Below are 23,786 nucleotides of genomic sequence, written 5' to 3'. Positions count from 1 at the left end.
AAAAACGTTTCATGGGAGTTTAGACATAAATTTGCGGCGGTCACATTAATGAGACTATAGTAAAATTTTTGTCTACGCGGAGCGGAATGTCCTGCGCTTGAAAAACAACAGCCAAACTTGACTGTGACTGCGAAAAAAGTGACAGTAATAACAATAATAATCGTCATCATTATCATCATCATCATCATCATCATAATAATAATAGTAATAATAATAATAACAACAACAAGAATTGGACTGTTCGCTATTCTTTGATTGCACCCACGTGATAAGACAGCCATGTTGGTGCCAAGACAATAGAAAAATATGGTAAAGACTTGTTTCCATATCTCAAAGTACCCTTGGACGTGAAGGGCCTGGAACAACAAAACCGAAACAACCCAAACCCATACAAAAATGCTAACCTTAGGCCTTAACATTATCTAAAGCAAATTGTTTAGGCCTAAGGTTAGCATTTTTGTAAAGGTTTGGGTTGTTTCAGCTATTGCACCCTTCACTCCCAACCGCCACCCCAGGCCCCTCACGTCCAAGGGCACTTTGAGATATGGAAACAAGTCTTTACCGAAAAATGTAGCTCAAGGTTTGCATAATAAATAATTTAATAATAGAGTCAAATTCCCAAAAGACATTTTCGCTATTGTTCTTTCCACCAACATGGCCGTCGTGACGTCAGCTGCAATCAAAGAATTGGGAACGACCAGAATTTTAATGGATCCGGAGGGAGGTGCTTGATGATTAAGTTCGAGGAGAGTGTCTCCAGGGGTCCCTTGGTTATGTTTTACGACTCGCTCCCTTGGAATGAATGTCCGCATGAGAAAGGCCATAGCTCAGAGCTAAATGGAAAATAATAATAATAATAATAATAATAATAATAACAATTCAAGATTATTTACAAAATACAATTGATAAAATTAATATAGGAAATTTCATAAAAATTTAAATTCATGTATAATACAAAAGCATTTAGCTTGAAAATTGCCCTAAAAAACTTAAGATGCGTGCAGTGGCGACGTTTATTTTGCAGTCTAACGAGCGTTCTATCTTGCTGTGAAAAGGCGTCCGTGAACTTCTCGGGCAGTTCGAAAGAGATTTGTGTCCTGAGCCATGCGATACAGGTGTTATACGCCTCGGTGTCCTTTTGAGCTATCTTATCTGCAAGATGCTTTAGGAAATTTAAACGCTGACACTAAGTTCCCATTCCGCCATTGGTTCCAAACACTAAAGGTGTGAATGAACCCATCTATACATCTAACAAACGCTGCTGGTTCTTCTCGTCCTCTTGCTCTTTGAATACTTCAGATGTTGTCTTGTTCTGCTAACACTTGGAGTTAATTATAAAGTGCGTAACTCTTACATCAAAAAATGTCGTAACTCCTCTTGACCAGAAACCTCCCGCCTAGATGTCTAATCTTGACTGAGAACTAGTGATAGCACTTCTCAAATGTAGCAGCTCGTTGACGAGGGGTTGAAGGCGAGGTTCGATTTCAACATTGTCGCAGACCTAATTGATGAATGCCGGTAATAAATCAAGTACAACCATCATGTTTCTGCGCTACAAAGCCCCCTTTTTTACATGAGAGGGCATGTCCTACAGTAAACTTATCCCCACACACACATAGACGTGGTAGATCGACTAGAGACAAATTGTACCGTAAGCGTAGCGAGTCTCTTAACTCCTGCTTATTTAGGGTTACGCCCTGATCTGCGAGAGGCATTTAACCAAGAACTTGCGACCTTGTCTCGCGATTGATTAACTAGTCGCAGCAGATCGGGGAGAGAGTTGAGTCAATGCTTTCCATTTTCTCTTTGTCACGCGCCCTCTTAAGTGACTGATGATGTCTCTTAAGCTCCCCCGTAGATCTTTCGCCTGGCGCCATAAATGTACTGTGCGATGTGATAGAATCTACGTGCGCAGTAGTTATTGACTGCGAGGCAGCAAACTGTTGTGGCGCATCAGCTCTCAAATCTGGCATGCCCAGACCCCCTTGAGCCGTTGTTAAGGTGACAAGTCGACGCACCTCATTAGGGAGAGGCTCTGATTGGAAGAAGTAGGTCGTCAATCACCTCCTGGATTGGATCGACATAATCCTCAAACCATTCTATGGTGCACATGAAGTAGGTGAACTTTGACTTGTACCCTTTTGTGAAGGCAATGTACGCTGTGTGAGGCTGACTCTTTGCAATTTTGGAGACCCGTTCGATTTCCTCTTTCCATATGCGAACTTTCTCCTCACAATCTTCACCTCCAAACGCCCTCTTTGCTTCATCTGCAAGTGCCTCAGACTTAACAATCAGCCAGCTCTTTGACCCGTTCACGAGATATCCAAACTTTTCTCCCTCTTTACTCAATTGATTGTACCAGTTGTACAACCGCGCGATTCTCCCTCCTCCAGCACAGTTCGTCTGCAGGCCACACCTGTTTAACCATCGGGCAGTGCGCCCTCAGATTCTGAATCACTACAGATGTATTGACTGAGTACCATGGTATCGCTAGGGGATCCCCCTGCGTAGTGCCTTCTTGTGGAAGTATTTCACCTCCACCGCAGATAAACAGTTTAGATGGGATTCTATAAGTGTTTATTACATAGAGCGCCATTTCTTTGCACGTGATCTCGATATTGTGCAAAGCCGCTGATCTGTTCATTTGGTTAAAGGCGTTACTTGCATCGATCGACAGAATCCCATTTGTTCCTTCTTCTTCAAATACTTGGCTCATTGCATGTACCGCAGCCTCCGCCCCTGTATTATGACCAGCACAAACTTGTAGGGGACCTGCCGCTTCTTTTATTTCTTCCTTTAAGAAACCGCTGACCGTTTTTCCCCCTGTTCGCCTCAGGACCCCTCCAACACCGATTGGTCTGATTCCAGGGTTCTTGTCGAGCGGGATGAGCCCGTAAGATGTAAAGGCTTCGAGTAAAGATGGATGGTACGATTTCTTAAGCAGATTTCTCGTGAACAAAACTATCTCTTCTCTCAAGATTTTACCCTCAGTCTTAAAGTTCTTAGAGCAGAGGATTCTCCTATAAAGCTCCGAGTCCATTCTCAATAACCCTTCAGAGCCCTTGGTTTTGCTTGCTACATGAGTTGTAAATCATTTCTTCGTCTATGAGATCATACACGTTTGGTGGAATATAAACAACTGGACCGTGCAACAAACTCTCCTCTGCAATATCAGCCGCCTCTGGGTGCTTGTCATGTTGCCCTCGTAGAACGTCTGGTGATAGGTCAAGCAGGCCAGACGAGCTCTGGTTATCTAGGAGTTTCATTGCAGCTGACAATTTTCCTTGCAGAACCAGTTTTGAAAAAACGTTGGGTACATCCTCGACCGTCCTAGCTTTCTTAGAGTTCACAAATTTCCCCTGTATAAACCTCACTTCTTTAAGCAACAAATCAAGGCCCCCTTGTTTCCAGAGAGCTAATCGACGCCCTATTGCTGCGCTGTGTTCCTTGCTTTTAGAAGTAGCGGACGGTTTTTGCAGGATCAAAGTTGGGAGCACCATGAATGCTTTCAAGGCAACTGAGTTTAAATCAGAATCTGCATTGAACTGCTTACTCCAGAAAGTGAATTCTTCAATGAACTCTTTCCTGCACGGCCAGATGGTACATTGAATTCTGTATTTCTCCTGTAGTGGACGATTTCGTCGTAAACACCATTGACACTATTACAGAAGCTCGCGTGGCTAATATTACCCCATGTTTTGTTCCTATTTCGGAAGGAAACACCTCATAATCGGGCAGATTTGGTTTGATTTTGTTTTGATCTGTGACTATTGTACTAGGCAGTCCCGTGGGAGAAGGTACTCGACCACTCTCGGTTGTTACGGGCTCATGCAATTCCGAGTTAACGGAATCAGCATTTTCAAACTGCTGTTGTGGGTTATTGTTTTGAATGTTTCGATGGTCATCTTGATTATTTTCCTCGGGCGCCTTCTCTTCTATATTATCCGACTCAATTTCTAACCTGTTTCCACTCTCGAATAAAGTGCTAGTATTTCATGTATAGCTCAGCTCTTTCTCCATTTTCTACAATTTCGATGCTTGATCCCGTAAATTCTGGCTTTTTACCCCAAGTATCCGTAACCCTAATACTCCCATAAATTCGTCATTACTTCGATATAACCCTTCTTCCTCCCGGTAGCGTTGCGTGGAGGGTCTACAGACGATATCAGATCCTCTCTCTTCTCTTGCATCCCAGGAGATCAATATTCGTACGCTCTGTCCATTTCACTTTGGACTGTTTCCTCAACGAATCTTGCAATGTTCCTGTTTACAACCAGCTCACTATCATCGATGTTGGTTATCCGGTTTTACAATAATAATGATAATGATAATAAACAAACATTATTTTGGCGTAATCGAAGGTGACCTACTTTTGGGAGCGGCAGTTTGTGATAAAGAGACGAAAGAAAGGTTAATAACCATCCCATTAACTTTCCTTTTTTTTTTTCTTCTTTTTTTTAAGATTGACAAGAGTTAAAACTAAATGTAGCAGAACTTTTACACCACTGTTTAGAATTACCGCCCACTTGCTAGCTATGTTATGTTATTAAGGAAAAAGGCTGACAGCAGAACATACAACACCTCCTCTGAGGTTCATACATCATTACCGGATGAGGTATAAGGCGACCATGGACCGCCGTTTCGGTCTTGTTTGACCCTATTTTCATGGCATAGCGAATGTTTAGCCAATCTTAAAGCGGCAGCCACAAATGTGGTAGCTGAAGTTGGGGAATGCGGGAAAAAACAGTCCTCGCATGGGGAGGTGGATCCAATAATGGGATCAGGGTGCCACGTAAATTTAATATGTTAAACCGCTGTTAGACGTTGAGACTTTTAGCTGAAACGTACGTGCAACGGCTTTGCCAAACAACTTTCAGCAGCGTTGCACCGTGTTACACAGAAAGTCGAAAGTTGTCCGGGAACGTTGAAACTGGTCTCAAAATGTTGTTGTCGTCCGCCATTTTACTTTGGACGATTGCAATGAATCATGGTCGACTTGTTGTTTTTGTTTTCTGATTGCCTCACGCTGTGTAGCACAACAAGACTGAGGGAAACTCTTTTTTTTATCACCACTGCGATCGTTTCCACGGTTGCAGAAATAGAAAGCAGTTCTATTTTTCATGAAACTTGTTTCTCAACAGAAGTTTAAAAAAGTTTCACGTTTCCGATCATGCTAAACTGTGTAACGCCCGCTCAAAACCTGTTCGGCAGCGCCGTTGCACATACGTCTCCTAAAAGTTTCAAAGTGTAACAGCAGCTTTAGAAGCGACTTAAGGGTTCGCAAGAGTCGACTCACTTAGCAAAATAATATAAGTCCGATCCGTTTTTACGTTGTTTTTATGACCTGTTTGCTTACTTAAGGCACTAAACCTACTGTATGAAATATTAACAGCGTCTTCCTCTTGAAAGCTGCTCTACAAACTTAGAACAAACTACATTAAACCGTTGCCAACCTCTACCTGCGCCTTACAAACTATTACTTGACAGAAAACCTCAACCACACGCTTACTCTTTCTCAGCTTACAACCTTGCTGCGACCTTCACCGGACAGAAATGCACCAATCACCACTCACCATCCTCACTACCAATCACATTACTCTTCCAGCTACCAATCACAATAAAGACCAGACCATTACTACATTGAATTTCGTTTGAATTTTCAACCGTCACATGACTCTGAAGATAACTTCCGCTCAGGATATTGACACGCCAGTCAATGCCAACAGTCTTTCTCAGGACTACTTTCACCCGGACGATCAAATTCCATCGAGGTAACAAATCAACAACAAAAATACAAAACAACGAAAGAAAGTATCTAAAACACCGAAATCTGTAGGGGCATCTGTGGCATGATATCACGAGAGCGTTGTACTATGATGATACTTTGGAGCGGAGCGCGCTCGGATAATTGCACTGCGAAAGGAAATACCCAAGAGCATATGTCACAGATTCCTTTCTGATCACCGCACTCGGTAACAGTGCATTTCTTATGGTGTCTATTCGTTAGTATGACCATTTTTCTCAGTATCCATGTGGTAAGTAAACTACATGTGAGCATGTGTCAACATTGGCGCATACACGCTTGCAAAATACACAAGGTTGCTAGTTATATATTCCTCACAATGTAGTGAGAGTAATATCTCTTTTGCATGGTTCATACTGTTGCGATTTAAAGAATTTACCTCGCTGAAATTCCAATGCGTACTTGGACATATTTATTACATAATGTCTCTCATAAACACTTACTTGCCCTTATTACAAATCCCATATTTATCATTTCTTCTCCCTTCCAAAATCTCAAAATTAACGAAAATTAAAATGAACAATAGAACCAGTTTTTTTTCTTTTGTTTACGGCGGACGAATGAGGACAAAAAATTTTGTAATCAATTAGTGTTTTGTATCTTAGATAAATTAAAGTACTGGTGAGTTTGCGCCCGTTTTTAAGTGATTCTGCTTGTGTGGCAAATAAAATTAAAATAATGACGATAATTAAAAAACACCTTAAGCATGGTTTCCCGACGCAATCATAAGACAGAACAAATAGCATGCCCAAACTCAGAGCGGTTTGAGCATATTGATAGTTTTGTTAAAACGAAAGTCGCTAATTAGGAGGCCTTTGCCAAGGGCAGGATCGCTACAGCCACGCCCAAACACCACGTGAGTACAAGGAAGGTTACCGTTCGTCCACAAGTGATTCTGATAGAAGGCTCCATACAAACAATGGCCAAAGGCGCTCAATTGTTAACCAAGCTACAGAACCTCTTGGGATAAACAAGCGTGTCAGATAATTTAACGATCTCGTTCAGTTTAGTATTTAGTGTTTCAACGGCATTTTATTAAAACCAGTCGAGTATCTCTTTTTTGTTTTTGGTAGTCACAAATGTGCATACCCCGCGGATATTGAATTCAGCTCCGATCGGGGAATCCAATTTTATGTCCTTGGGTATTTCCAAAAATTCCCTTACGACGATTACAACACCCCGGCTTTCTGGCATTTTGAGATCGCGTTAGACCACTCGGCCACGGTGACGAAGTTCTTACATTCCGATAAGTGCAAACATTTAGTTTGAAATCCTTTCCGCCCGCGATGATTGACACAATATCAAACCTCACATCTGAAAGTATTTAATAAAGAGGACAGATGATTTTTCTTTGAGAACGGCAAGCTTTAAAGGTAAGGAGAATTTTCTATGTTATTTCCAGATCTTGCTTCGTTCTTGTGTGTTCCACTGTGAACATTATTTTGCATCGAACGAATACTCCAATCGACCTGTTTCTTGCGAACCAGTTTAAGAAGATAAGACAATAGTCTTCAACGGCCCAACAAAATGAAAAAAGAGATCTTGTTTAAACAAATTAGCTATCGTGGTCGGGGGGACTTCGCAGTGGTCTCCCCATCCAAGTACTAACCGCATTCGAAGGGGCTTAATTTTAGTTGACACATAAACCGGCATCCACGATTGTGATCTTTATGCTGAATTCGCATATATTGTGTCGAACTTTATAACACTTGAAAGAAAAAAAAGCAAACTAACAAAACCCGGATGAAGGGGTAGTTTCTAAAGAAACTGTGATGCTGCGTCGGTGGGGAAGTAGTATACAAAAATTTGGTTTTATCAACGGAGTTGATAATGTAAATTGGCCACCGTACAGAGATTCTAAAAGCTGACGTTTCGAGCGTTGGCCCTTCGTCAGAGCGAATCGAGGGATTATGGGTTACGTGTAGTTTTTATAGTAGAGTAGGAGCTACGCTATTGGTGGTAACATGGCAACGTGAAAAATAGGAATATATTAGTTAAATGAAAAGCGTTCGTTAATACCGTGAGGATTAAGGGTGCCGATTTGAAAGATGAATTTTTGTTCCAGATTCTTGCGGCTTTCCGTCGTACCTAGATGTAGGGAAAGGCCGCAGATAGCCATGTGTTTTTTGGAGTGGTTAGGCAGATTAAAATGGCGAGCGACTGGCTTAGATGCATCCCTGTCATTCTTCTCAACATCGCAAAGGTGTTCGCGGAATCGGTCACCTAGTCGTCTACCTGTCTCACCGATGTATAATTTATTGCATAACGTACAGGTTATGCAATAAATGACATTTGCGGAGGTACATGTGAAACGATCGGTGATCTTAACAGATCGCTTAGGTCCCGATATCTTGCTAGTGTTGACAATGAAAGGACAAGTTTCATTATGTTAGTAACATAATAAGAATTTTTACAACAAACAAACTTCAAGTAAAATTCTGCTAATCTCTCGCCATTTTCCGAAGTTTACCCGTAGTTGAAGTTCTCTGTAACTGCAAAATTTGTGTTGTTTGCGCATCCCACGGATACGCCCTTATAGGCGTCTTGTTCTTTTCAATTCTTTTGGTTTGTTTATCCAGTAGCTATATCACGTAACGTTATCATATGAAATCTTCTTTAAGTACTTCATCACATGTGTATATATATTCTGTAAATTCGTTAGATCTCCAAATAAACCTGCCAGCCAAAATATCGGTTAAAAAATACATTTTTGCCTTGTTTTTATCAGTCGTGCAGTAAATATTAATGTTGCAGTTTATGCAGAAGCATAACTATTTCCATATGAATTTTGCTTTCTGGGGTTAGAAACGGGAGCTCCGCTTTTAGGCTTTGCTAAATCTATATATTAGAAGTCAGTGACTGCAGAAATTTTAAAGTTCTTACGATCGAGTGTCATTAATCTTTCGCTGAGAATTCGAAATTCAGAGATTTATATAAAAATAGGCACGCATTGCGTACGTGTGGTAGTGCACAGTGATACAGTCAGTGCTTTAGTCCATCACTGTGAACTAAGCTGCGTTTTGTTTCCCAGGAGATTCAATTTGTTTTTGCGTAATATGTAGGGTCACGTAGCTCTAAAAGCACACAACATTGTTTTGATATCGTTAATCATCATATGGTAGATGCTTTTCGCTATTGTTCTTTCCACCAAAATGGGTGCCGTGACGTTATGTGCAATCAAAGAATTGAGAAAGATTGAAGAAAATAGAAGGGAATCGAGAAATATTGGCTTCAAGGCAAACATGGAATTTGCTTCAACCTCTTTTTCACAGAAAGTGTGAGCGTGTACTCTGCGCGTCTGACAGCTTTTCACGACAAAAGTTCACTAAAGTTAAACCCTGTCCGGTGGGGTAGGTTTCTGGAGGGGAAACCTCAAAATATACGACTTGCTGTCAGACTGAAGATTTTATTTTAACGCTCAAAAATGCGAACTAAGCAAGGTACAGATCTTGCTGGTCTGCCTTATGCAAAACAAATATTGATGCAAAAGTAAATAAATATTATAACACAGTTTTTAGGAAGAGCAGAGGGAAGTTTTTAGGAGTGTCGATCGATCTACGTTCAATTTTTCTATTATAGTTTCGACTGCACAAATAAATCGCAAAGTCAAAAGTGACATCAATTTCAGCGGTCGCCTATAATCAAGATACCTTGCGTGTTAGGCTTAAAAAGGTAAAAGACCTCAAAACGGGACAAGACATTGGCAAATAATTCAACGTCTGAACGTGTGAGTCAAAGGGCCACTGCTTGCACGACGTCTGGGTGACCCCTCAAATGGTCTATATGACCCACCCCCCCCCCCCCCTCCACCCCTTGAAAAAAATAACTGGAACGGTGCAGTTCAATATCACCCAACTCAAGTGCTTTCCACAGGCAGCCCATTTTACGCTCATAGAGCGTCTAGTATCCACGTCGTTTGTCAACTGCCTCTAATATGAGTTGAGCGAAAATTCACACAACAGTTGTCAAGTTATCTTCTTGAGAGTTACTAGACCTGAACACATAAAACGATTTAGTGAGTATCCAAGTGTAGAGTGATCAGTAACCTTGTTTTCCCAGCGAAACAAAAGAAAACATTTGCATGATAGAACAATTCCTGGAGGATTCGTTAGGTACACCAACGTGGCCGCCGTTGCATTGTTAAGGTACACCAACATGGCCGCCGTGACGTCACATGAAAATACTCTATTCTTTTTGCTGCGACTCATCTTACGGGTTTGTGATGTCCAGACTCCTCTCCACAGCTCAAAGCTTGGCTACTAAGCACTAACTCGTACCGTTTCAATGTGACCACAGGCAACCCAAGTTCAGTGTGAGCATGGGCTACAAATTATAAGGATTTTGTACGGGAATCTCGATAAAAGGCTAAAAGAAGATAATTATATGAAAAAATTCTCAATTAAAAAGCCCAAACCTTATTGCCATTGTGGGTGGCTTCCTTCCTGCGTGGCAGGATCCATCAGCAGGAGCCTTCATTTCCCACTTTGCTTCTATAAAGTAGCGTTTTTCCTCACCTATCTATTTATAAACGTCAATAACAATTGAAAATGGAACGGGAAGGCGTTTTCAAGACTTTGAGGCTTGTTTCCCGCATTCGGCCGCCATCTTGGATAGCCCCTTCATGCAGGGCACTTAGTAAACGCCTTTAATTAGCGCGGCAAATTCAAAAAAGTTATTTCTAAAAATAGAGAGGTCAGGAAAAACGCTACCTCACCTAGGGAAGCCAGTTGGAGGCTCGTACTGATGGGCTCCTGTGCGTATTTATTTTTCAGATCCAACTCGAGTTGTCGACTTAATGATAAATGATGTCCCTATCAACAAACTTCCAGTCTACTATCTATTAGATACACTAGACAGTTTAAATGATTGTTTTTCATGGCCCCTGAAAAGTCCTTATTTATCAGTGTATGTAATTCACAAGGATTGGTATGAAATTCATTGAATCGTGACCAGATGGACCAGTGTGCTTTTCTATTGTGTTTAAGATTAAGCTCCATTGCTTCCATTCCTAGTGTTTTAACCAGTAACGAGAGCCGTTGTTACAGTAACAGCTTCCTCTTGATCCCTTGTTTTGAGTTGTCGAATTCATAAGATAATCTTATAATTAATAATGTCCAATGTAAAATCACTGAACCTTTGCGCTAAGTGAACTCAATTTAATTTAACCACACATAACCGACTCTCTTGAGCTCAACGAGCTGATATTATTTACAATAACGTAGCTATACCATGCAAAAAAGTAACGCCAGCCTGGTTACAAACACAAAAAAGTATGTGCGGTTTAGCAAGATTACACTTGCTTAAAATAGCGGCGATATCTTAGTTTACCTTATAAGAAGGAAACTATAGACTTAGACAAAGCATAATAATACAATTTTGTATATACGAAAAAAGGGCATAGCGTTGAAGGCGCCCTCTGATTGGCTACTCAAATTCCGATCGAATATCCTTTGCCATTCAACTCCGAGCAACTCGCTTGGGATTTGCGCCCGAAAACATTGTAATCGTTGCAGAAATAAATGAATTAAAATTACTTTTTGTGCGATATTATCTCACTCAATATACTATCTCCACCACTAGCCACCTTCACTTCGGTGAAAATTATCTCATAAAAATTTGATATCACAACTAAAGAATTTCTAATCATTACTATATTGACCTTCAATCCATTGTGTTCATCTCATCGTGCTTTGAAATGAGAGACAAATTAATTGGACCCCTTTTTGGAATACTGGATAAATGTTATGATTTGTTAATCTTACCTTATCAACGTTGTACCCTCAGCCTGGAAAGTAAGTTACTGTAATTATCATGCTTTCGACACTTTTGCAATGCTGTGTTCACGTTACAGTCATGCAAATAAAGTTCACTGTTGTTGCTGTTGTTGTTAAGTAACAGGAGATTGGATTTTGGGCTGAGCGACGGTGTAGAGCCTGTATTATTAGTTTCTACTGATCAGTCTTAAAGGTATTTGAATTTTTGTCTCTACCGGTTTAGTTACAGCGATCGCTCTATATTTAAAATGCCATAGATTTCGAAAAGGTTCGTCTCAGCCTTGATTTGCGTTAATTGTTAATTTCAGTTTACAAAGTCCCCAATTAGTGCTAAAGCGCTTGAACGACTGGGCACTTGAATAAAGTTCCTTTCCTTTCCTTTCAGCGAATGTCAGGTTTTAATATTATCTTCGGTTGCATTTGTAAGTGGAATCAAAATTTTCTCAGATGTGACTTTTTCAATGCCGTGATGGGACGGGTGTCCTGCTAAGCCTCCCTCTTCCTCCTCTACCGTTTCCATTTCTTGCCGTCTTGGCGATATGCTGGAGGGAGCAATGGACTCCATAGCTGAAACTCTGTTCCTTTTGCAGCAAATTAGTTCCGACAAATGTTTTCGAAACTGACTGCTCTGTAGGCTGTAGACAATAGGGTTAACACTGGAGTTGAAAACGATCAAAGCAGAGGCGATTGTGTGATGAATTCCAACGAGCGTGATGGTGCCAGTGAAGCCAAGGAAGTAGATCAAAAGCTCAGGAACCCAGCACAACACGTAAATGACAGTCACAAAGACAACCATCTTTGTCACTCGTTTGCGGTGGCGTTTTAGAGCTTTCTGGGTTTCCTCGCGAATGTTTTCCTTTCTGAGCCAAAGGCGATAGACCATTCTGGAGTACAGGAATCCCATGACGCCTAGGGGGATGACACCAGCCACCACAGACCACCCAACGGTATAAAAGTGCCCGTAAACGGGCTTGGACCACATGTGCCCGCAACTCCGAAACTCCCTTATGTATGTAACAGCCATAAAACCAGGGATTGCCCAAAGGGCGGAAAGCGACCAGCAGATGACAATAAGGATTAGAAGCTTGGTTCTTGTAAGTTTTCCTTTTCGGCTGTGAGGGTACATTACAGCTCCGTAGCGTTCGATTGCTATAGCAATTAGAGAAAAGACAGATGCCAGCGCACCAATCCAACCAATGTTTCCGCCAGTGAACATCTTACAGAGAATAATTCCATTTTTCCCTTCGGGGTGGGAGATAGAAGGTGTAATTACGAAAGGAATGCCAATGAAGACTGCAACAATCATGTCGGCGCTTGCGAGATTGATAAGGAGGAAGTTGATTGGTGATCTCATGGACTTATTCAGCGTAACAGCAAGAATCACCAGCGTATTTCCCACAAGGTTAATAAATATTAGTATCGAGAAGAATATTGCGAAGCCAGTGTGCATTTTCTTTTTCGATGTTTTCCTGAAAAATAGGAAAGATGTTATGAGCTTTTGTTATAAGAGTTTCAGGCAACAGATCTTGATCGAATTCTGTAAAAACTAGCGAATGAATATTAAGTCCATTTATCAATCAATAAACTTTGAATCTGTCACAGAAAATTCAATACATAGTTATTGCACTATCTGTAGCGGATATTACAAATTATTTTTCAGTGGATATTAGTTTTGTGCCACACCTTAAGCTCTAGTACTCATTGCTTATGTATTGACGAAAAACTTTAAATCAGTCTCAAATTAATGACAGTTATGAATGATGTAAAATAAAAGAAGGCTTCATGCCCAATCGCTTTGTTTTTGTTTGCAAGGGTTGTGTTTAAAAAGCATACAAAGTACCCGTAATTAAAGTATTTACGATAGCTTCGATAGAGTACTATTCTAAAACGTTTCCGGAACGGAATCAAAGCTCCTAGGATGATTAATTATGTTTCCTCTTTTATTTGTCTTCTTGGCCTTTCTTGAGGTGTAAAACATAATAATATGGAATTATGACAAACATTTTACCCATTTGACAGAATGATTTCGCACTCTTTGTGGAAATATGAAACAAAGAGATGATTAACTCTTGTATAATTTCTGTCAAAACGACAATTAATCTGAACAAAAATCTCTATTGGCTTGCTCGTCGTATTGTATTCGAATATTAAGTCTTTCTTAAAGTCATCAGTTTGGTTATGTCACATTACCGAACGTGTAGTTTATAGTGCATCCGCATGGCTGCTACAAACGGTCAAGTTTTCTACCTACCGAAGTGATTGCCGGGGCATTTAAACAAGCAACTACTACTGAAGTGCATTTTCGTTGCGTACTATCCTTGAGGGAGAAAGTTGCAAACTGCGATAAATTAAACGCCAAAGGCGAGCTGCTGATTCAAGATACTTTGCTGGTCATGTTTAGCCTACTCAGTGGAGTTGAGGCAACTGACATCTCAAAAGATCTGAAAGATATTCTCGATAGATTAGCTGAACACGCCAAATAAAGCTGCCGCAGTTTTTGTTTCAGCTCTTTAAAACAATTTTGAAAAACAAATTTGGGTTCGTTCTTATTTCAGCACTTCTCCAGGAGTACTTGAAAAATAAGAGATTATGTGTTGAGACGGATCAGCAAGATTTCATCAAGAACATCGAAGAAGCCAAATACAAACATAAAAATATGTGCCTTATTTGGCGCTCTAAACTCAAGCTCCTTCTACTTCTTTTGGCGGACAATTGTTTGATCTACTTATTGTTGTCCAAAAACGATATAATTCTTCTTTTGTTGGAAACCAGTTGGACCATTAAACGCTTCATCAAATACAAAAGATCGAGGTGAAATATTATAATCTTAAAATGCTCCCTAAAACCTAACTTTTAAAGTGTTTATTTCGATATGAACTACGAACTCAACCTATGTGCCACAAGAATTCTTAGTGAAAGGTTACCTTGACAGAAGCAGCTGTCGTAACGTAATCCACGACGAAATCTTCTATGTACTGAAAAATAGCGGTATTCTTTTCCCTGAACTACGGAGTAATTCTTACAGAGATGTTGCTCTTTTGAAGAAAAAAGGGATTTCACCAAGCCTTTGTCAAGAGTGATGGTTCCACCGGGTGCCTTGGTGTTATGAAAGAGGATGTTTCGACGTCCCGCCTAAAAACCCCTCATTCCAATTCTGGTCATGTGGTACAGTCTTAAAGTTATCATTCGTTACTCCCTTATAACTTCGGGGAATAACAGTTGGACGTCTCTGAAAAGTGATAAACAAATGTGCCGAAAAATAATTCCAAAGATATACACGGCGCCGGAGTAAGTAAGTGCGAGAATTTCTTCCTATTTCCCTTGAGTTATTAAAACTGAACGAACGTCACCAGTCGGAACTATGATGGAAAAAGATGATTTATCACCGACAAAGGTCATGCTATTTGCCCTAGAGAGAAAATCCTCACGTACAAGCAAACATTTAGGAAGAATCTTGTTTTTTTTTTCTGGATTAGGATTCTATAATCCACACTGACAAGTAATTGACAATAGACCGACAGTTTACTTTTAGCTCTTTCCAATTATCGTCGCGGCTTTTCGTGAAAAACATGTTAATTTAACACGGCCATTGCAAATCATGTTCTAAATCTCCCGGAAGCATAAATACATTAATGTACATACATATATACATATTCATCTGGAAACAAGGGGCAATTTGGTCCTTATCATTTACTCAATTACCGAATCTCTTAGCGTAGTTTCTCGAAAACAATATGAACTGGTCCGTGTGCGAGATCACCTTTTCTCTTTTTGTTGTTAGGTGTTATGTGATATTGTTTTCCCGTACTTTTGCATCGCTTTAAACATAGTTAGTAGAGGGGAGTAGTAGTAGAGTAGTAGAGTCAAAACTATGCTTTAAATAGAGCGGTTCCGTAAAATAAGCCGCCTATGTTTCTCACCATAGATGAGAATAGAGTTTTCTCAGTCTTAGTTTTAAAAGAGGATAAGAGCTGAAAAAAGCGCATTGAATCTCGTTCGATCGTTCGCCTCCGGCAAATAAAACTTGAATCGGAATAAAAATTTGTTTCTTTCTTTTAATTCACATTACAAAACTGAAATTGCACAAGTGGAGCGTTAAAAAGATTGGTTTGTCCATGCTGTTTCAACGGGCACCCTTTCAGTTGGTCCAACGGGAGTAATTGCAGCACTTTAAGACAGTTGTAACTTTAGCATATGCAACCAAGACACTGAATCGCGGCATCTAACTGCGAGTAACAAAGTGATTCCAATCACCCGGCATATTGTAAATATATAACAACTCTTGTTGCTTTTTACTTGAACGTAATACGAGTCAAAAGTTCCCGATCTAACACAGTGAATGACAACGTAACACTAACTGCTAGAGCAATTGAGCTTAAAAGGAACGAAAACTTAACGATTTTTTACCCGGCGCTACCTGATCAATAATAGTCAGTGCGCTCTTTTCAAACTGAGCTAAGGCAGCTGTTTAAGATTAAGAGTCGTTTGTATCTTTGATCACCATGCAGTAATTAATTTTGAAGCGTTTCGGGTTTTGAAATATGATGGCCTTCATTTCCGAAATATGTTTATTCCCATTATAAAAAGAGAATTGTTCCGACCGCCTGCTACTATTCTCGATGAGCGTGAAATTCAAGAATATTTATTTCGATGGCCGACACATTGGCGACAAACGCTGAGACTGAAATTTTCGTTTTGCCAAAATTCAAACAAAACTTGTTTGATTTTAGCTAACTTTTTGCTTGTCATCTACAGGAATCGAGCAGTTTCTAAAAGGAGAGAGACAAGTTAGGATAAGAAAATGTTAATGCTATTTCGACAAGCAGTAGCTTGCCGTTTGCCAAGTGACGTTCCACGTAATCTGACGCAATGCCAATTTTAAATAATGGTTACTGAAAAATGAAAGGTGAATATGAGTCTATCATAGAATGCGTTTGCAAAGACAACATAACTGGGTTTTGACACTTGATTGGCACATGATTGATATATCGTATTCGCTTCAGTTAACCTGCCAAAATGCGCGTGAAATGTCCGTTCTGCTGAAATATCTGTCAATCACTAGCTGTATCTTGCATGTTTTTGCCTGTATATTGACATGCTGAGGCCTGTTAAAAGTCGTGCATTTCTGTGGAAATCACTGATAAGACCGCAATTTTCATGTTCTATGGTGTTTGAGTTTACAATTCGAAACAAAGTGACGGCTCTCTTTTGTGAAGATTAATACTCGTGAACTTTGCTGTGTTTCTTAATATTTATGCGCCGACCAACTCGAAACTTCAACATCCCCCCCCCCCCCTCCCGGAAGATTGGATCGTTCAAATTTCCGCCCCCTCAGACGAAAACGGTGTTCGAATGCCCTACCCTATCGTCGGATTTGTCTGTTATACCCTACTAAAGAACAATCGTTGTAGGCTCCTGTCGTCTTTAATAAAGACCTTTTTTGTAAGCCAATATCGCTCACGAATGCTATATCTCTTCTTTTCAACTCTTCCATCTCGTCCATACACGTGTTTTATAGCTGTTAGCGACTTTGACGCCCGAAAAAAAAAATCATTTGAAACCTGACACTTCCAGTTCAATTTTCCCCACCCCACTCAGGCAAAGGTCAAATTCCCCACGGGATGTTGAAGTTTCGATTTGATCGGCGCATTACGGCCATTTTTTTGATGATCTATGAAAGGTTGAGTTCTCCCGTACGTTTGTCTATTTAAAGTTTGTTCCACACATTTTCTCTCTGAGCATTCGCACTGCTACAGGCTAATCACATCGGCGTTTTAAGAAGCGAATCACTTTACACCGAAAAGGGACTCGATCTTTTTCGGTTCCGCCACGCTTAGGTTTCTTTGTTAGGATTCAAGGAGGAGAACTTCCAACTTTTCTCTTTTCGAGTACTCAGCTATCGACATGTTGCTAAAACATCAGAATAAGGGGTCAGCAAAACTACGTATACAGCGTTGGCACTTCCTGAGTAGTTACCAGCTGTGTGATATTCACAATGGACAATGTCAGGCACAAATTAATTTGTCATCACCACTCCGACAAGAGAAGAAGAAAAATGGATTCCCTTTTACTTTTGAAATGAAACAACATTTACTCCTGTGTTGGTATGCTTTATACAGATCCTTGAGTAAAATTAGAATGGATCAAATTCTGAAATGATTCAGGGCCTCCACAGACTAGATATCTACTTGTCGACAACTAAATGTCTGGTCTGTGGAGGCCTCAATCTTTCTACAAAGTCAAGAAATTCCCTGCATCTAGATATAGTACGACCAGAGGTCTTTCCACTGTAGAATTGTCGCTCTGTTCTAAGACTTTAGAAATCATTTTGAAAAAAGCGTTTCATCAACGCGAATTTGAGGCTTCTCCTTCAAGTACGTTTTTGTATCGTCTCGAGATTTTTTTCATATTTTTGCTGCATTTTCTTGACTCAATCATGACGAATTAAGCGCTGTTGTCCCTAAAAAGCCCCATGGAAATTCCTTCCAAGTAGAGGTTTGACTTCATCTTAGCTGCTGTCGGTACTTGCCGGGGTGTAGCCAGGGACGGGGGTCCTGAGGTGCCTTGTGGAGCTATTCAATTTGCCGAAAGAATTTCTTGGTTTGCCATATCATTTTCAATTGAAGAACAGTAACTATCGGGACTGTTTAGGTTAGGGTGTTTTTAGTATTCCCTCCCTGAATGTTGAACAAATTTGATAACTTGATAGAGCAGTTGATTCAAGTCCTCCTCCAAAGCTGCTACAAAAATTATTTTAGATCACATTTTTTAGTCAACGGAATGGGGAACTTCGACTTCCCCACGGGGCCTCTGATTACCCAGGGAAAGAACGAAATCGAACTAACTAAAGAATATGGCAACTACAAATATATAGCAATATATGGAATATGGCAACTGAGCGACGCCCAAAAATGTTTCTTTTTTTTTTTTTCAATCAAAAGTAAAAAGTCTCTTTTAAATTTCAATTTAATTAAACTCGCAAAGGGTATAACTCCTGCAATGCGCAAAACAATTTCCTATGTTGCATTATTACGTTTGAGTAATACAAAATAGTTTATATATTCGTAACTATTTTGGACAGAAGGAGTTAATTATTCTCAAAAGAATATTAACATGCAGATCAGAACCAGATCTGAAGAAACAAGGAAAAAAATGTTTCAGTGTTATAAATAAAATAACCACAACGGAATACTAGCACTGAGGCGGGAAATATTTTTGCAAGTTTTTGCAAGTACCAAAATCTTTGGTATTGGAAGAAGCTTCACCAAACTTCGTGACCTTTTCGGAAAAAATATTTTGTAATTATTTATCTAAATACTTGGTTTTATACGACATAATAAGAGATCTATTCGTGATTTCCTTTTTTTTAATTGTGATATCTTAATCTTCTACACGCGAATCTTTTATCGTTTGGTTATTAGAACTTTCTAGATTTCTTGCCTCCCCAAGTCGTATTTTAAGTCAGAAGCTGGTTAGCCAAGATTACGCAGAAACTTGAAGCGAATCCATCGAAAAGACTTCGTTTGATATCTAATACTGACCCGAAGAGAAATCTCCATATCTTCTGTTTTTGAAGTCCAAGTTTCGTTATTTCAATAAGCCAAAGTTTTATCCCCTCTTTATTTTGCGATCATCACTATTTCGTGCGAAGCGCAGTTGGAATGATTTCAAGTTGAATGCACTGGATAAAAATGCTCCTAACCTTCAATGCTTTCAATTGAAAGTCAAAGGGAGCCTTTTTGAGAGTTTTGAGCTCCAAACAAAAACAAATCAAGCACAAATTCTCGACAAAAAAGAGGTATGAGGTCATTTCTCTTAAGAGAAGAAACCACGACCATGATTTCAAAGAGGAAATTAGGAATACTGAGAAAGTGCTGTCAGTTCCGAAGATCCGAGTACGTAAACACTGAAACTAGGCCAGGATATGTGAGTCCATGTCTATTAGCCATAGTTTAATTCTTGTTAGAGTATCAGTTCCTTTTCGCCACAAGCAAACTTATAAAACAGCGAAAATGGTGATAGGGCCGTTTAGGAAAAGGGGATAACTTTGCCGCCGCGCCGCCGGTGTTTGAGGAGCAAAATCAAAACTTACTTGTATTCTTAGAATGAAATGTTTTGTCCATGAGTGGCCTTGGCTAAAGTTTAGCCAACAAGAGAAGAAACGGTCATGTTCTACCCAAGAGGAACGCTACTTGCCGTCAACTAACATTAAAACGCAAATCAATTCCTTCTGTTGATGACTTCTGCTTCAGACACCTTGAAGATGGCACTTTTCTACACAATTTTTGTTTTGCTTGTTTGCTTTTTTTAGAGAGATTCAAAACAAATTTTCCATTAGAATCACGTGGAACCATAAGGATGAATTGCGTTATTTGTACCATTGATCAAATATTTATATAAAATACAATAAAACGGGTAGAAATTATTCCGACAAAAATGAGACAATAGTCTAAATATTCATATATTGTAGTTTGAAACTGCTGATAAAAATAATTCAATTTAAAAAAAGGGTCTTTGAAAATTTTGTTATATTACAGTAACTGTTGTCTGTTAGGTACAAATATCATGAAGTTTTTCAAAAAAAAAAAAAAAACTAGAAAAGTATTTTCATGGTAACCGTAACTTTCTTGCCAGCAGCGTCAGTACACTTAGTCTTACTATTATCAGGAACGGTCCGATTTATTCGTCTTTAACCCTCTGTTTGGAGGCCAAATAATTCTTTTTATATCATTCTCTCCTTTTATCTGGAGCTCAAAGTGCATTCATCACATTAAATAATGGATAAAAGCATAAGACGGAGTTTATATACTGGCTTGAAAACGACAAATTCTTGTCCTTACTTATTTGAGATATGATCTTAGGTCGTGTTCTATTGGGATCAACCGTTTCAACCGCGACTGGTTTCGGTTGAAGCGGTTGAGGTTTCCCAATAGAACAATTTTCCAACCGCTTTCGGTTGAAACGAGGTAACTTCTGGGAAAAGTTATTACCAGACTTCTCAGCGTTGACAAGTTGAGGGAAAACAACTCGGCAGGAGCCCGCGTAAACGACAGCGGTCGCTGCCAATGCTTTTTCAACCGTTTCAACCTAGTTTGATGCCGGTTGAAAAAGTTGATCAACCAAACCCCAACCAACTGAAAACGGTTGATCCCAACGGTTGATAACCAAACGTCCCAAAACGATCCCAAGACGATCCCAAAACGGTTTATAACCAGACGTCTATCCGTTGAAAACCAATGGTGCATCGCGCTTCGCGTTCGTCTCGCTTGAGGAGGAGGCAGCCCTTAAGCCGCTGTTACAAGTTGAAACTTTTAGTTGAAACTTGTGTGCAACGGCGCTGCGAGACAAGTTTCAGGAGGCATTGCACCGTGTAACATGAAAGGTCGAAACTCGTTCGGGAACGTTGAAACTGGTCTCCAAATGTTTTTTACTGTACATGGCTTTAGCCGGTATCTGATTGGCTTACACAGCGTAGCGTAACAAGACTAAGCGAGAACAGTATCAAGAAGTGGTGTTACTCGGTGAAACTCCTGTTTCTATCACCGCTACGATTGCTGCGACCGTTGCAGAAGTAGAAAGCGGTTCTACTTTTCGCGAAACTTGCCTCGCAACGGAAGTTCAAAAAAGTTTCACGAAACCGACCATGTTACACGGTGCAATACCTCCTGAAACGTTTTGCACACAAGTTTCAGCTAAACAGCGGCTTTACGAGCGTTGAGTCTATTGTTCTATATTTTTACGAAATTCAATCTTATATTCATATATTCTGTTATTAAATGTATCATTATAATTTTTAAAGGACACGATCCAAAGTCCATCTGAATGCTTTTGCTTTCTAGCCATTTTTTTAAAATATTATTTTTGTCACTGCAGCTAGCCTCATCAACTCACCTTCTTTGATTCCAGTCTTACAACAACGCGCGAGCGTGCAGCTTTGTCAAAGCGCTGTACGAAATGGCGAGAGACGGCACTATTCTTTGATTCTGTTCGTTTTACAAGGGAAATATTTTTTATTCCCCAGATGTAATTTAGTTCTGCTGATAAACAACGTGCCACGTCAATTAACTCACCGAGAAGAACTGATTGACAGATAAAACGCCGATTTTAATAAGAATTAATTACCTAATTAGAAATTCATCATCAAAAAGGTTATTTAATTTCCGTGTAATTTAGCTGGGCTTTGGTCATTGCGTAAGTGAATGTATTTTAAAGAAATCGGGTCCGTCTTCAAACTCAGAATGATTTTTTTATCAACTTTTTGTAGGTTTCAAAAAAAATTTTTTCTTTGCGGGTTTTCATCACTCTCGAGAAAAATCAATCAAAATCAAACAAAGAATAATTTACGCGCAAAAGCTGTTTTCGGATAATTCAAGAACATGCATGAGTTTTTTCCGGTGAGTCACAACTGAGTCATGTCACGTTTAGTAAAGCACGTAATGCATTAGAACTTAATATGTGAACTGATAACCGCTATTAAACACATTTACAACTTGTACTTAGATTCTTTTTTAGATTGCTCTAGACATCGAGCCGGAGGTAAATAACGTTTGTCTTCATTTTATGTCAGAATACAGAGCATGAATATTCCTAGGTTCAAGTTGAAAACAAGGGGGCTCGCATTGTCAGAAAAGACAAAACGTGACAGAAGGCCAGAAAAATGCAAGAAAGACAAAATTACTATTGTTTGCTTTCAGCCTAGAAATGACGTGTATATATAGTCAAACTGACAGGTTGCTTATGATTTAGCTTCCTGTCCATAATGTTAACGCATTGTCACTTTTTTGTGTTAAGTGTATTCTCGCTCTTGTATAAACCATGGGTTTGTATTTGATGTCTTGTGTTCTTTTTGAAGATTATTTGAGTTAAGAAAACCAATGCTTGTTCAGAGGCAAATCTTATTAATTCCAAGGGGTTGTCAGAGTAAAAGCTCAAAATATATCCCCGTTAGGGTCGGAAGCGTGGAAGCGTGATCAGCGCTATAGCTAAACTAAAAGCAGAGAAAAACAATTACTACTGAAAAACCCTATCCTTTTGCGGAAGAAAAATCTGCATCAGGAAGTGCAATCTTTTTACAGTCGCAGATAATAATAATAACAACAATCATCATCATCATCATCATCGTCATCATCATCATCATCATCATCTTCATTATCTTTATTTTTATTTAGGAAAGTAACACCTTCACTCCGCTCAAAACACTATTTTACACATATTGGATGGATGACAGCATTCAGTAACTACAATTTTCGAACGTGCCTTTCCGTCTTTGTATCGTTCGAATGATTCGATGTTACTTTGACGAGTTTCTGTTGTTTAACAGAGGTTAATATCAAGAATTCGCGAACAAGCCGCGGCGCAATTTGGAGAGGTGTACCACGACAAAGGTCTAAGCGATCCACACAATGTAAAACACAATGGATCCCCATTTCTTCACCCTAAGACCCTAAGTAGGAGTGAGGTCCTTTGAGGGTTGAAAGAGGGGACAATATAACATCTCTTGTAAGCGCTAGCTAGCTATTTCATACTTGGTATTGATGCAGCTTCGTTTTCAAGCTTAAGTCCGAGTCATTGTTTTTATTGTGTTGTCTTTATTCGGTTTGAGTAGCAAGCCAGTCTTTTGTACCTTTCAATAGCAGCTGCTAAAGGTCCGGGAAACGGCTTGAACATCCGTTCGATTTTGTTGAACAATGTTGAACGATGTTGATTGCCGGGGTGGGCAAAAGGTTCAACACATCATAAGCATTTAATGCAACAAAGCTTCACAAGAGTGAGAGGCCTTGTATTCAGTCCAAGGCTGCAGCGGCTGTTGCTATGGAAACGGACATGTATGAGTGATTGAGAGACCGATAAGTGTGCACGCGTATACCCAATATGTTGAAAGACGGAAGCAAACCGTTTCAACTTCATTCAATAACAAAAGAAATGTTGAAGGTTTTGTTAACTCACTCAACATTGATGAAATGGTATATGAAATGAATCATATATGAACTGCGGATATGAAATCAAGTGAAGCTATGATCTTCGCAGTTATGAACGCAATTTTTACAATTGCGTAGAGAAGCCTGAAAAATTCAGGACTTCAACGGGGTTTGAACACGTGACCTCGCGATTCCGGTGCGACGCTCTAACCAACTGAGCTATGAAGCCACTGACGTTGGGAGCTGGTCATTTGTGGGTTCTAATGGTCCCGTGAGGAATGAATCAATGAT

At 39.7% G+C, this 23,786-nt stretch overlaps 1 protein-coding gene across 3 annotated transcripts; it reads right to left on the bottom strand.

Annotated features, from left to right (window-relative positions):
• Positions 1-11,951: 11,951 nt before the first annotated feature.
• LOC138060695 (allatostatin-A receptor-like) lies at positions 11,952-21,596 on the bottom strand. 3 transcript variants are annotated; one of them, XM_068906548.1, is made up of 2 exons: positions 21,469-21,596; positions 11,952-13,046 (listed from the first exon to the last, which is right to left on the bottom strand). In XM_068906548.1, the coding sequence occupies exon 2, from the start codon at positions 13,025-13,027 to the stop codon at positions 11,969-11,971; it is 1,059 nt and encodes a 352-aa protein (XP_068762649.1). In that variant the 5' UTR covers positions 13,028-13,046; positions 21,469-21,596; the 3' UTR covers positions 11,952-11,968. The 3 variants fall into 3 exon arrangements, with proteins under 3 accessions (XP_068762649.1, XP_068762650.1, XP_068762648.1); XM_068906549.1 differs by lacking the exon at positions 21,469-21,596 and adding an exon at positions 19,670-19,873; XM_068906547.1 differs by lacking the exon at positions 21,469-21,596 and adding an exon at positions 14,502-14,684.
• Between the last annotated feature and the right edge of the window lie 2,190 nt (positions 21,597-23,786).

The sequence above is a fragment of the Montipora capricornis genome, chromosome 8, assembly GCF_036669925.1.
Source record: "Montipora capricornis isolate CH-2021 chromosome 8, ASM3666992v2, whole genome shotgun sequence".
Classification (NCBI taxonomy): domain Eukaryota; kingdom Metazoa; phylum Cnidaria; class Anthozoa; order Scleractinia; family Acroporidae; genus Montipora; species Montipora capricornis.
This window is presented reverse-complemented; position numbering and strand designations above follow the sequence as displayed.